The sequence below is a fragment of the Uloborus diversus genome, chromosome 5 (genome assembly GCF_026930045.1).
Source record: "Uloborus diversus isolate 005 chromosome 5, Udiv.v.3.1, whole genome shotgun sequence".
In the NCBI taxonomy this organism is placed as follows: domain Eukaryota; kingdom Metazoa; phylum Arthropoda; class Arachnida; order Araneae; family Uloboridae; genus Uloborus; species Uloborus diversus.
This window is the reverse complement of record NC_072735.1, coordinates 72,777,696-72,789,973: the sequence shown is the minus strand read 5'-3', so window position 1 is coordinate 72,789,973 and position 12,278 is coordinate 72,777,696. Positions and strand designations below refer to the sequence as shown.

At 34.5% G+C, this 12,278-nt stretch overlaps 1 protein-coding gene across 1 annotated transcript in view; it reads left to right on the top strand.

Moving 5' to 3' along the window:
• The window catches only part of LOC129222693 (cytochrome P450 4V2-like), a 108,244-nt gene extending 101,083 nt beyond the window's left edge, over positions 1 to 7,161 (top strand). The window contains exons 10-12 of the mRNA XM_054857225.1: positions 3,127 to 3,193; positions 4,392 to 4,571; positions 6,817 to 7,161. Of these exons, the coding sequence (XP_054713200.1) occupies positions 3,127 to 3,193; positions 4,392 to 4,571; positions 6,817 to 6,998 (429 nt within the window). The 3' untranslated portion in view covers positions 6,999 to 7,161. The remainder of the gene's footprint in view (positions 1 to 3,126; positions 3,194 to 4,391; positions 4,572 to 6,816) is intronic.
• The last annotated feature ends 5,117 nt before the right edge of the window (positions 7,162 to 12,278 follow it).

The window sequence follows — 12,278 nt, the reverse complement described above, 5'->3', positions numbered from 1 at the left end:
ATGTGAGTTATCTCAGTTTGGATTAAAATACATGTTGGTTAACAAGATAGGATCATAAAATGGATTAAGTATTTATAAAAATAAGGCTATTAAGAGAGCTTAAATATTAATTAATATAGTTTTATTTGATCATAAATTATTCCTGAAAATATTTTGATATTAGTTTTTACCTTTCAGAAAGTTTTAATGTACGATTTTTTGAATCTGGAAATCGTGTTACTTTATTCCATCAATATGCAATGTCGTACTTTTTTGCCAGTATAACTAAAGATGAAAGTCTTTTTTGTCCCATTGTGCTCCGAAGATAATTTTCTAACCTCCTAATGCACAAAAATGATCTTTCACAACTAGCTGAGCCAATTGGAATGGTTGAAAAACAGTTGAAGCTACAAAGTTAGAAAACACATCCCTTAGATTTTTCTCTTGAAAATAACCCAGTTAACTTTGAATATTGTGCTATTCTTCGTTTTTCATCATTCAATAGTGTAGTGGCTATTTGCAAAACAATTCTTCTTGCTCAGTGCTATAAATTTTACTTATAATTGAAACATTTTATTTCTCTTTTCAATAACCTATCAATATAACATTGAGCTTAAGGCCAACAATACAGATAAATCTTTACCATCAAATCTTATTTATATTTTATTAGAAACAATCTATTATCTGATACAAAATACTAATTCAATTTTGTGACTTTATATCATCATGTTAATTTTTGTCACTTTCTAAACTCATTTGGATTTTTTTCCGCCTTTTTAAAATTGGCGCGAATTAAGATTTTTTTTAAAGTTTTGCTCTTGGTTGAAATATACATCCAAGCAAAATTTATTAACTGTTTCGACTGTAGATTTAGCTGAAGCATGGACAGTCCGAAAATTAAGGTTAGCGGATTGAAGATGTTTTGATAAAGTACAAAATTTTTTTTAAACTCTCCACAATACAAACAAAGCGAATAAACATTCAAACTAAGTCACGACTCTTTCAAGGACGTCGGCTTTTCCTTGAAAGAGTCGCTTTCAAACAGTCCAAAATTAACAAGGAGGGTTTTTATAAATTTAACTTTTGAAGAATATATTGTGTCACTCAGAAATGACAAAGTTAAAGAGTAACCAGAAAAAGCATTTGTTGATGAATGACTTTTTTCAAAAATAGTGTGTCCTTTTGTAAGAATTTTCTATGAATGTATACAAAGCATTGGGTTGCTGAAATGTTTTTCTACCAAAAGGAATCGGTGTTCTCTCACTAACTAAATATACATTTAAAATATGAGCGTAACAACGTACGCAAAATACTAAGGAATTTCTTGTAATATCGTGCAGCCACATCCCTGGTCCTCTCATAACACTAAACACACAAGTATGAAATATTTAGTCCACACGAGGAGATTACTTTTTTAGTTGAAACAAACTGTGATTCTCCATCACTTTTTTCTGCTCTGAAAAGGGCTGCAAATGATTTACAATTTTCTAAGTTACATCCAAATAGCAAAATCCGCTTGTGTAGTAGAAATGTCTCAAAATTCATTGACTATTATAGAATCAGTGGGTGTGTTTTGTAAAAAAAAAAAAAAACCTTTGGCATATCGTCGCTTTAGGGCAACAGTAGGATATCTTAGTGTTATTTCTGGGATTAAATGTCTTAGTGTTGCTCTGAGGCGACGATATGGTCGCTGATTTGAAATTTACGTAAACTAAATTTGTCCATTTCTTATCATTCTGTTCAAAAAATTTGGGGGTGCAACTGCCCCCTCTCGCTCCCCCCTATTTGCCGCCCCTGGGTACAAACGATGATATGGGCCTCCGAAGAGGATACATCACTGCACATGGTACATGATAAATAATTCACATAATCTGCGATAGACAAAGGGACCTCCAAAAGGGCATTCCGTTCCGGTTGGCTCTCAGACCTGTGAAACAGCCACTGTATTCTGCCATAGTCGTAACAGGGTCTCCAAGGTTTTGTGGGCCTTGGGCTTCACTTTAAGTTAATCGGGTCTTGGTTTCCAGATGAGCAGTTCATTCAACTTTCTTTATGTGAAGCCAGTGAGCATTTTTCAGAAGTTCAATCAATTTTCTCTGTTTAATTATTGTATAATGATTCCTCACAGAGTACACACACTCTGAATAATTTTCTTGTTTTCTTTACGTTCAGTAAACAATGAGTGATTTTTTGTAAAATAAATTCAATTACATTTTGTAGCGTTACGTGCTGTATTGTGTGACATACAAATTGTATAACCACTTTATTTGACTAAATGGCATTTTCTTTGTTATTTTTGAAAATCCGAACTACTTAAGTTCCCAATTAGTTCGGATTTCGGACGTTCTATTCAGTGGCGCCCCGATGGGTGGTCACGGCATCGCGAGGTCACTGTGACCTCCCCGAAATTTCCTCATGCGGCAAATTATATTGAATTTGTAGATGAGCAGGAAGTCGCTACAATAGAAAATTTAGGAATCAAAAAAATAATTCTTGCTTTAAGGAGGGTTTGCTAGTTCAAAGCGAGTTCCCATTGACTTTGCATTCCAGCAACCAAATCTTCTTCATTTCCTCCCTAAATCCGGGTTCTCGTTAAATCACTGCTTGTTACAAGCTAGTTTGACTGTATTTGCCCTTCATTCCTGGAGTTTTACACTTTGTCCAATTGTGAGGTATTCAAATATAAAGAACTATTATGCATTATATTATAAGTATCAATTTTCTAAAAAGTTTTCATGCTTTTAATAATTAATAAATATTTGTACGTGTTGCGACCGAGACTGTATGGTCACACACGCAAAACGTACAAATCGTTATTTTTGTAAAAAACATTTTTTTTTTTTTTCGTGAAATTGGTACTTCATATTATGAGACATAACGTGTCCTTATATTCGAATATATCAGAATTAAGGGATAAAATTTCAAATCCCGGGAATGAAGTGCAAATATCTGAGTCAGAATGCCACACCCGTTCTAATATATTGAGCATTTAGGAGTATGAAATTCGGTCCGCTGTCGTGGCCCAGGTTTTAAACGCTCGCGGACCACTTCTGGCCCGTTGGCCATAGTTTAGAGACTCCTGGCTCAGAACCCTCTATGTTTCGAATTTGTATTATCATATATTTTATAGCAAATTTGGTCTTTTAGGAAGCCCTTCGCTTGTATCCAGCTATTCCTTTCATTTCAAGAGAACTTAGAAAAGATATCCAAGTTCGTAAGTAGCCTTTAATTTGTTTATTTTGATTTCTTAATTTTATTTATTTTTTAAAAATGTCAGCAACATACGTGAAAATTTTGTGAAAAATGTGAAAACTAATAAGGCTTTCAAGGCCTGCATCTAAATTACAGTTATTTTGTTAGGACTCATGTGTCGTGGTCCAACCATAATGTCCAACTGGTTCCAACTGGTGATGGAACGCCACATAAGTAGATTCAATTTAATTTGCTTACTCTTCCTTTTTTTTTCATCTGAATGGGAATATATTTTCCCAGAAAAGAAGTACCGTTATGGCGTTCCATCACCAGTACACTCCTGACTTAAAGCTTTTAATTTAATGTAAGCCAAGTACCCGTACCTATACATAGGAACTGAATATCATTAATGATTCTAAATGTAGCTAGAAAAAATAAATGATTAAATCATTAGATGTAAGCTCCAGTAACGAATAATTACAAATGTCCTAATCGTTTCTTTAATATTCAATTTCATACTCTAAAAAAGCTAGTGGCATTTCAAGCGAAACGACAGTGGATATTACCAATCCAGTGCCCCTACCAATTTAATTTGTTTTGAGGGTTTTAATCATGGCAAGCCGTGTGTCACTATAAGTTGCAGATGTGATAGCGCCAATCCATCTCCACCTCCCCAACTTCGGCTTAGTACTGAAGGAGAGGGCAAGTCTCCAGTACCCGGCACCCAAGGCGACCAACCCCGAGACTTTCGGACCCACAGATCTTGCAAGCACGCAGCATGTACGTGATGGGTATTTGGCATCGTCAGGCTCAGAATTCGGTTTCTGATTCCGAAAGGCGAAACGACAGCCAGAATCAACGTGACATGTCTCTACGGTTTACCCTACAAGACTAGAAAGTTCTTATATATTGACGCCGACCTTGAAAGCATTAGCTCTTATACATAGGTGTATACAGCGCGGGTGGGAGGGGAGGAAGAATGACATCTGTTGATCCGGTTTCGAGCCTGAAGGGGGCCCGAAATTTTTAAAATTTGGGGTGAAATATAAGTTGGGGCGTAGGGGTAAACAATATGAACGGGGCCTTTCATATTGTTTACCACTATAGCATTCATATACATATTTCATATTGTTTGCCATAGTCATTTGTGACGCCCCTGCTCTAATACACTCATTCAGAATTAAGAAACTCTCTCTGAAGTTTCTTACTTGTCATTTTAGTGGGCTACAAAGTTCCTGCTGGCAGTGCTTGCTTCATATTCCCTTGGATGTTGCATCGAGATCCAGTATCTTTCCCAGATCCGGAGCGTTTTGATCCGGATCGATTTTTTCCCCAAAATGCAGTTCACAGACATCCTTACGCCTATGTTCCCTTTTCTGCTGGACCGCGGAACTGCATTGGTGTGTATATATTGTTATTTTTCCTGTTTAAGCACTAAATAAATTTTAATGGTGCTTCGTGACTTCCATAACTTTGTATTGAACTTTTTGTACTAGTATATATTTTTTGCTTTGTTTCATAAGCGCCCATACCTGTAAGCTGGGGGAGGGGGCATGGCCCCTACCCAAAACTCATCTAGAAAAAAAAAATATACCGTGTGCAGGTTTTTTCAAGAAAGTTACTACGAATCGGTTTTAAGAAAATTAATTAAAAATGTTGCGTAAAAGTCTTTAAAACCATAATAAGCTATTTAAAAAATACTTTTACTACTTAAATTCTTAATCTATCGTAACACATAAATCGCTTTAAAGTTATGATTTTGCAAATTTTGTTGTATTGAGGTGAAATGATAAATTTCAGCAGAAAAAATTTTTACTTATAAATAACCATATACCATAAAATTACCATAAAATTATATACCATATACCATAAAAGCTTATAAAAGTCCTGATAAAGGTAATACGGGTGGTACTTTCCTTTTATTAGATGTCACAGTCAGGGCCGTAACCGAACTTTTCGGGGAGAGTTACATCTAGCACATTTCTCGTGATTTCTATTGCTTTTTGTTACAATAGGTTATTTAAAGCAAATGATAACGTGTCTATTTCATGCAGAAAAAAAGCTAACACTACATAACTTCCTTGCACCCACCTTAAAAAAATCGGTGTATATTTGATAAATCAAAAGAATAGATACGTGTACTCTTATACGCACATTCGAAGTAATGCTTCATACCTTCTTATGTGTATGACAGTAATAAAAGTATGGCAAATATAGAGAGAACTTCGAAATCTGAAGGAAAACGCTGTATTGTTTTGTAAGAAATGATAATCGCTTAAATTAAAAGAAAAAACATATATCCTGATACAGCTCTGAACTTGCACAATTTTTCAATGACAAAAAAAAAAGAAAAAGAAAAAGAAAACAGTAAAATAGCACTAATAATTTTTGTAATCAAAAAAGTATGATGAAAAGCATTTTTCTGAATGGTCTTGAAAATTTTAGAGCGAGTTTGAACCTTAAAAACCGACCACTTGAACGCGGTCCTGGTTTATCTTGCTCAATTTAAAGGTGCAACATTCATTCAAAAATGTGTATGAGACAAACGACTAAATATCTGTGCCTCAGAACGAGAATGACTTAAGTCTTATTATGGTAATTTAACAGGAGAGAGGAAAAACTTTTTTATGGCTTATGCAAAGGATCTACGTGCGCTCTTTTAACCCTGGTAAAAAAAATTGAAAAAGATTTTTTTTTAAAGAATGGGGTCGTTTCCAAAATTTTAAAAGTATTTTTTTTTTGAAAGAGCATGTTTAAAACCATAGGATCTAACCATTTTTTAAATAATTTATTTAAGTTTAATATTTTTTAAAAATTACTTAAATCGGTATGATTTCATTGTTTACACATCTGTCGTGTGACATCACAAATGATGAAATGCCATTCAATGTTGCCATTCACAGAACAAAATATTTAATTCGCATCTTTACTCACGTGTATTGGCAACGACATGGTTCATAGCAAGCGTAGAGCGCAATTTTAATTCGCTGTTTGATTATCATAACGTGGAAACGTAGTAGAAAGATGCGCCAAATTGCATCATTTGTGACGTCATCAAGACCACGCCTTGTTTGAAAAATCTTACATTTTAAAAAATTAATTACAAAAAATAAAAACTGTTTGGAAAATGGATGTATTTTCTGGGTTCATGTTTTTTTGCTCATTCTATCCGTTTCAATGACTAAAAGTAGTACTTTTGACTGAAGGAAACCACTCCATTTCGTTTACATGGCTCGATGCGGAATAGGCTTCTACATGCAATGCACTAATGAACGGAAAATCGCAATTTTTGGACTTACGTCAGTCTGGTTCTGAGGTAATGTGAGACCGACAAAAATTGAGAAATCTTAGGAAGCAAAAAACAGTTTCGGGCACCACAAATTCTTTTGCATGTTTTAGGAAAATTCAGTTTAAACATGTCTTTTGAAACACTACATTCTTGTTCCGAAAATACTAGCCGCAAGACATTTTTTTAGTCGCCCGAGTGACCTGGTTTCATGGATTAGTCGGACCCTGTTCATGAGTATCTTTTGTAATGTGAATGTAATTTCAAAGGTGCACTTGCACGCTTGCATCATCTTCCTCTCATTTTCTGAATTCCACCATTTTACGTGATTTCAACTTAAAAAACATTATTTTCTACAGGTCAAAGGTTTGCCATTATGGAGCAAAAAACAGTATTGGCCAACATCCTTCGAAAATTCCGAGTTCTCTCACTTGACCCCAGAGACAAAGTGAACGTCATACCAGACCTCATCATACGAAATGTGGAGCCCCTCAGAATACGTTTTCTGCTCAGAGAAACTGACTCGGAAGCGGAAAAATAGGTCTTGGTTTCAGCAAAATTATGATTTATTTATGCATTAGTGAAGTGTTACGTAAGCTTATTATCCAATGAACAAACGAGAAATCTGAATGGTGATTGAAATGTACTAGTACTTAATAGTTTTGTAATGTAATGTGAATAAATGGTAAATAAATTTGAATGGAGATTTAAGAAGAAAAAAAATGTGTTTGTTAAAAAATGATGTAAAACTCAGCCTCAGAAATGACATTAATCTCGGATATATTTCTTTCACATTTCTTCCGTGTCTGTTCCGCATGCAATGCAGTATGGCTCTGATAACACTTCATAACTCTGCACTTGAACGGGAAATAAATAAACACCTTTGTGCAGAGAAGTAAAAGGAAATAATCAACGTATTGTTGTACAAAACTTTAGTTACTTTCTGTTAGTCGGCCACCTTGGATGAATCAATTTATGTTTAATGTGAAGGAAGAGAAATTCGTGCTTGGAAAACCCCAATAACCGTTATTCGTGTCGTGAAGCAAATCAGCATTCCGCACCCCTATTTTAACAAATAGAAACGTTAACTTGCTCGCTCTTTGGAAGTTTTTTCTTCAGAGCGAGGTTGTAGGTTACCAGCGGGATGGGGATCCTGCTTGATTTTTTCTCGTAGCTTGCGTGCATATTAAACACAAGATTTGCCAATCTATATAACGGGATCACTTTCGTCATGGTTCTTGGTCCTTGTCTCTCCACAGTTGCTCTAAAAACAGGTGCTAGGTGCGATTAATCATCCCAAAATTTTATTTCTTCTTAAACATAAATGAATGCATTCCAAAAAACATTTATTAATACATTTTATTAACTTCTTCCTCATGCGAAAAGCAAATATTTTTTTCCGGGGGAGAAAATGTATTTGTGATTGTTGATAAAAACATACTTTGAAGTAATATTTATTAACAACATTTGTGAAGCAAACAATCATTAGTACTTCGCTAAAATTTGCATTCCAAAGAAAATTTCAAAATATTTAAGATTTAATTTCATTGAATTAGTACTTTCATCAGTGGCGTATATGTGCTTTTAATTTGGAGGGGACCAACAGTATAACGAAGAATAGCTCCCTTCTTTTTTTTTTTTTTTTTTGGTAATTCAATGTTTTTTTTTTTTTTTTGGAGGGGGCTCGAGGGGGGAGCAACAGTGCCCTGGTCTTCTCATTTTTTTCGAAATTGGGCAAAGTTTCCATATTGTCAGCCAGTGGCGCAACCAAAAATTAGTTTTGGAAGAGCAAGCACTCTTAAAACATTTTCACTTCTGAAATTTTTTTAAATTGTAGTCCTAAGAACGCAGTTTTAGACGGTCAATGGAGATGCAACATGGAGGTGAAATTCGGGGCCCGTCTTCGGAAGTTTTTGGAATTGAAATCTTAAAACGCCATTATGGGCTATATTTGTTGACGTTGGGGTAAATAAAGAGATTTGACTTTTTGAAGTTGCCTTCGATCTATTTTCCCTTTACAAAATAGAGCTAAATCGATCGCCACTCCGCCCAATTTTTCGAAATTGAAGTTCTAAAAACGCAATTTTAGACTCACTTGAATGATGTTACAGGCAGGGCGGTTCTGGGGCTCTCTCCAAAAACTATTTTGAAATTGAAGTCGTAAAAAACAAAGTTTTAAGGAGATTCAGTGATACTAGGTGGAGGAATTTAAACGCTCTCCACTTAAAATTTTTCGAAATTGTTTTTCCCTTTTCAGATTTCATACGGGAGTAGTCGAAAGTTTTAAGGAGATTCAGTGATACTAGGTGGAGGAATTTAAACGCTCTCCACTTAAAATTTTTCGAAATTGTTTTTCCATTTTCAGATTTCATACGGGAGTAGTCGGGCCCTCGTTCAGATTGTTTTCGCAATTGAAGTCTTAAAAACGTTACTGTGAACCATATTTGGTGAAGTCGGGGTGTCGGCAATTTTTTAGAGTTGAAGCTCAATAAAAGCAATCTTAAACGATTTTTGATGCTGTTAGAAGGCAAGGTGTTGGGTGATCGGCCCCTGGACATTTTTCGACAATGAATCCCTGAAAACGAGATTTGAGAAGCTCTTTAATGGTTTTGATGGGGGGGAGTGGCTTGTGAAGTGCAGCGCTTTGAAGACAATTTTTATTTTTAGACTGACGAAGAAAAAGGAAAAAAAAAAAAAAAATGGGGCGAGAGGATAAAAGAAACAGGATGTGTTGGACGTGATTACCTGATCAATAATTAGCAACTTTTTAATTTTTTTATGTTAAGGTTCTTTTTAAAAGCAATTCAGCTTTTCCCCCAACATTAGACAATTTTTGGAATTCTTTTCGAGAATCCCCTCCCTGAAAGGTAAAACGTAATTTCAGGCTGTCTTTGGAGACGCTTAAAGGCAGGGAGTAAAAGGAAGGAGACGAATCTCCATGTTAGCAGTTTGGCAACAAAATTCCACTTCCGCCAGAGGCCGCTAGAGTATCATCTCTCGCACTACTTATATCTTTTCGCTCGTAGCGAAGCATTGTAAACAAGTGTGTTTTAAAAACTATCACATGTATATTTGGAAGTATTAAACTACTTTCGTCATGAAAGCTGTTCAAAGAAGCATAGAATACTTTACTCCACCCTAGGTTTTTGGAATATTTTGCATTCGATGTGTTTAATTTGTATTTCTGCTACGACTTTAGCGAGCATTCATTCTTGTTATGTGTTGTGCAATTTTGTGTTCTATTTTGTATATTGTTTTTGATATGGCTGTTCTGCTCATTTGCCATGAAACTAAAAATGATTTTAGCTGGCTTTTGAAAACATTTTCTCCCAATAAAACCCGTAAATTACGATCCGGTTTTCATAATTTTTCTGAGTACTATGCATTTAATTTTAAGAGTAAGCGAGAAGACTTGATTTTAAAGTTATTCATTTAAAAAAATAGAAAGAGAGTAGCAATGAACAACTAAAGTTTTGGAATTTAAATCACTAATTTTGTTTCCTTCTAGTTATATTTCCATGTCCTTTTTCTTCTTATTTATTAAATTTCACATATGCTTAACTTGAATAATAGAAACTCCACTGTAGTAGAAAAACTCAATAACGCACTCATGTAGAGAATTCAATTGAAATTAAGATAGAACTGTTTAACTTATAATTTTCATCAAAATACTTATGTTTTGCTTTTTTTTTCTTCAAATTTCACTCAAATCCAGAGCAGAGCAACAATTTCAAACTAAACGTAATGCATAAAGTTTTATGTAAGCTTATATCACACGAAATTTATGTATGGGAGGAGGAGAAAGAAAGTAACTATGGTAAGTGAAAACGAAACACAATGTGATAAATATAAGCTATAAACTAGATCAACGCTTGTAATAAATAGCACTTTCTTGTAACATTATTTGTAATTGTTCACTAATAACTAACGATAAACAATTTTTTTTCTCAATATACAGAGTGTTAATATTTTTTCTAATCGTTTTTTAAGATAAATCCAACGAAATAAAAAGAAAAAAAAGGTTATTTCAGCAAAAGTAATTAATGAAACAAAAACGAAACTAAATATTGGTGCTCATAATACAGTGAACTATATTAAGTTATATGAGCTAATATCGCACGAAATTTGTGTGTGTGTGGGGGGGGGGGGGTGCAGGGTAAAGAAACTCGGTGTAACAGAACCAAATATTGGAATAAAAGAACCAAGTAATTACGGTAAGTGAAAACGAAACTTAGCTTGATAAATATAAGCAATAAACTAGATTAACGCTTGAATTAAATAGCACTTTCTTGTAAGATTCTTTTTTAATTGTTCACAATTAACTAACGAAAAAGCAGTTTTTTTTCAATGTTCAAAGTATTAATTATTTTTTTTCTTATCGTTTTTAAAGATTAATCCACCAGAAAAAAAAGGGGGGGAAAACGGCTTTTTCAGCAGAAATAAACAAAAAAAGAAACTAAATATTATTGCACATATTACTGTGAAATATTTAATTTTAAATGAGCTTATATCATGCAAAATTTATGGGGGAGGGGGGGGAGAGGGTTGATCGAAGTTACTGCATAAATTAATTGGAGTAAAAGAACTAAGGAGAAAGAAGATCGAGGACACACAGAATTAATGTCTAAATTCTAGAACAAATATAAGAAAGAAAGTAATTTTAGGTCCATCGTGCTGACCGCGCGATATTATTGAGTTCCAACAAATTTTTCGTATCAATGGCCCCAAACTAGCTAACTGCCGGCATCCACCCAGTCGAATACTCGGGGTCGGTTAAATCAGGCGAGCGAACTGCGAGAGATGGACCACTAGCGCCACCATTGGCGATGGAATAATCCGGTCACTTTTTCGCCCCGCTGCCAAAGGAGATGAGGCTCCTTCTTTTAGCCTCCCTGCTTAAAGGTAAGGAGCTGTTAACAATTTCCTTCTCAAATTTTTCAAAATTGAAATCCTAAAGGCACAATTTTAGACGTTTTTTGGTAGTAACCTTAGTGAAAGGATGTTGATTTGGTGACCCACCTCCAGAAATGTTTTGGAATTAATGTCCGAAAAACGCTTAAATAAATGCGTTTTTAGGGCATCAATTTTTCATTATTACTTCAACCGAACAACTAAACCTTGATTGAAATTAGATAAACTAAACCTTATTTTAAATTTCTTGCACGGGGCAAGAGTTAAGGAGAGAAGCATTTTGAAGACTACCTATTCTTTCCAGATTGACTGGAAAAAGCAAAGGGTAGGGAGGGGAGGGGTGAAAGAAAGAGAGAGGAACTCAATTTGCTAAGATATAATCTGCATCTGTTAAAAATTTTAATTTTAAGATTTCTTTTTAAAAGAATTAAGATTTTTCCCCCAACATAATTTGTTTTTCTTTTTGTTAAAATAACGTCACTTTCCCAAGTGTTAGGGGTATGGGTCACCTGGCCCCTTTTGAACACCACTGTCTGGAGCTCTCTAATGCTGGGTCCCCAAACTTTAACGGAAATCCTTGATCAAACGTATTATAATTATTATTATCACTTTCATTATTTATTAATTTTTCGTTTTATTTACTTATTTATTTATTTATTATAGCTAAAAGTTTGGAAATTATTTGTGAACAAACTAAAACCAAATAATAACTAAGTTCATTGAAATTTTTTTTTTCCAGATTGGGGGGAGGGGATCATTCAAAGAGTACGAAATTGATACCTACCATCTGTTCATTGACTTCAAGGCAGCATATGATTGTATTAACAGGAATAAATTGTTCGAAGCGATGTACGAATTCGGAATCCCTCCTAAGCTTATCAATCTTGTCAAAATGACTTTGCTAAGCGTA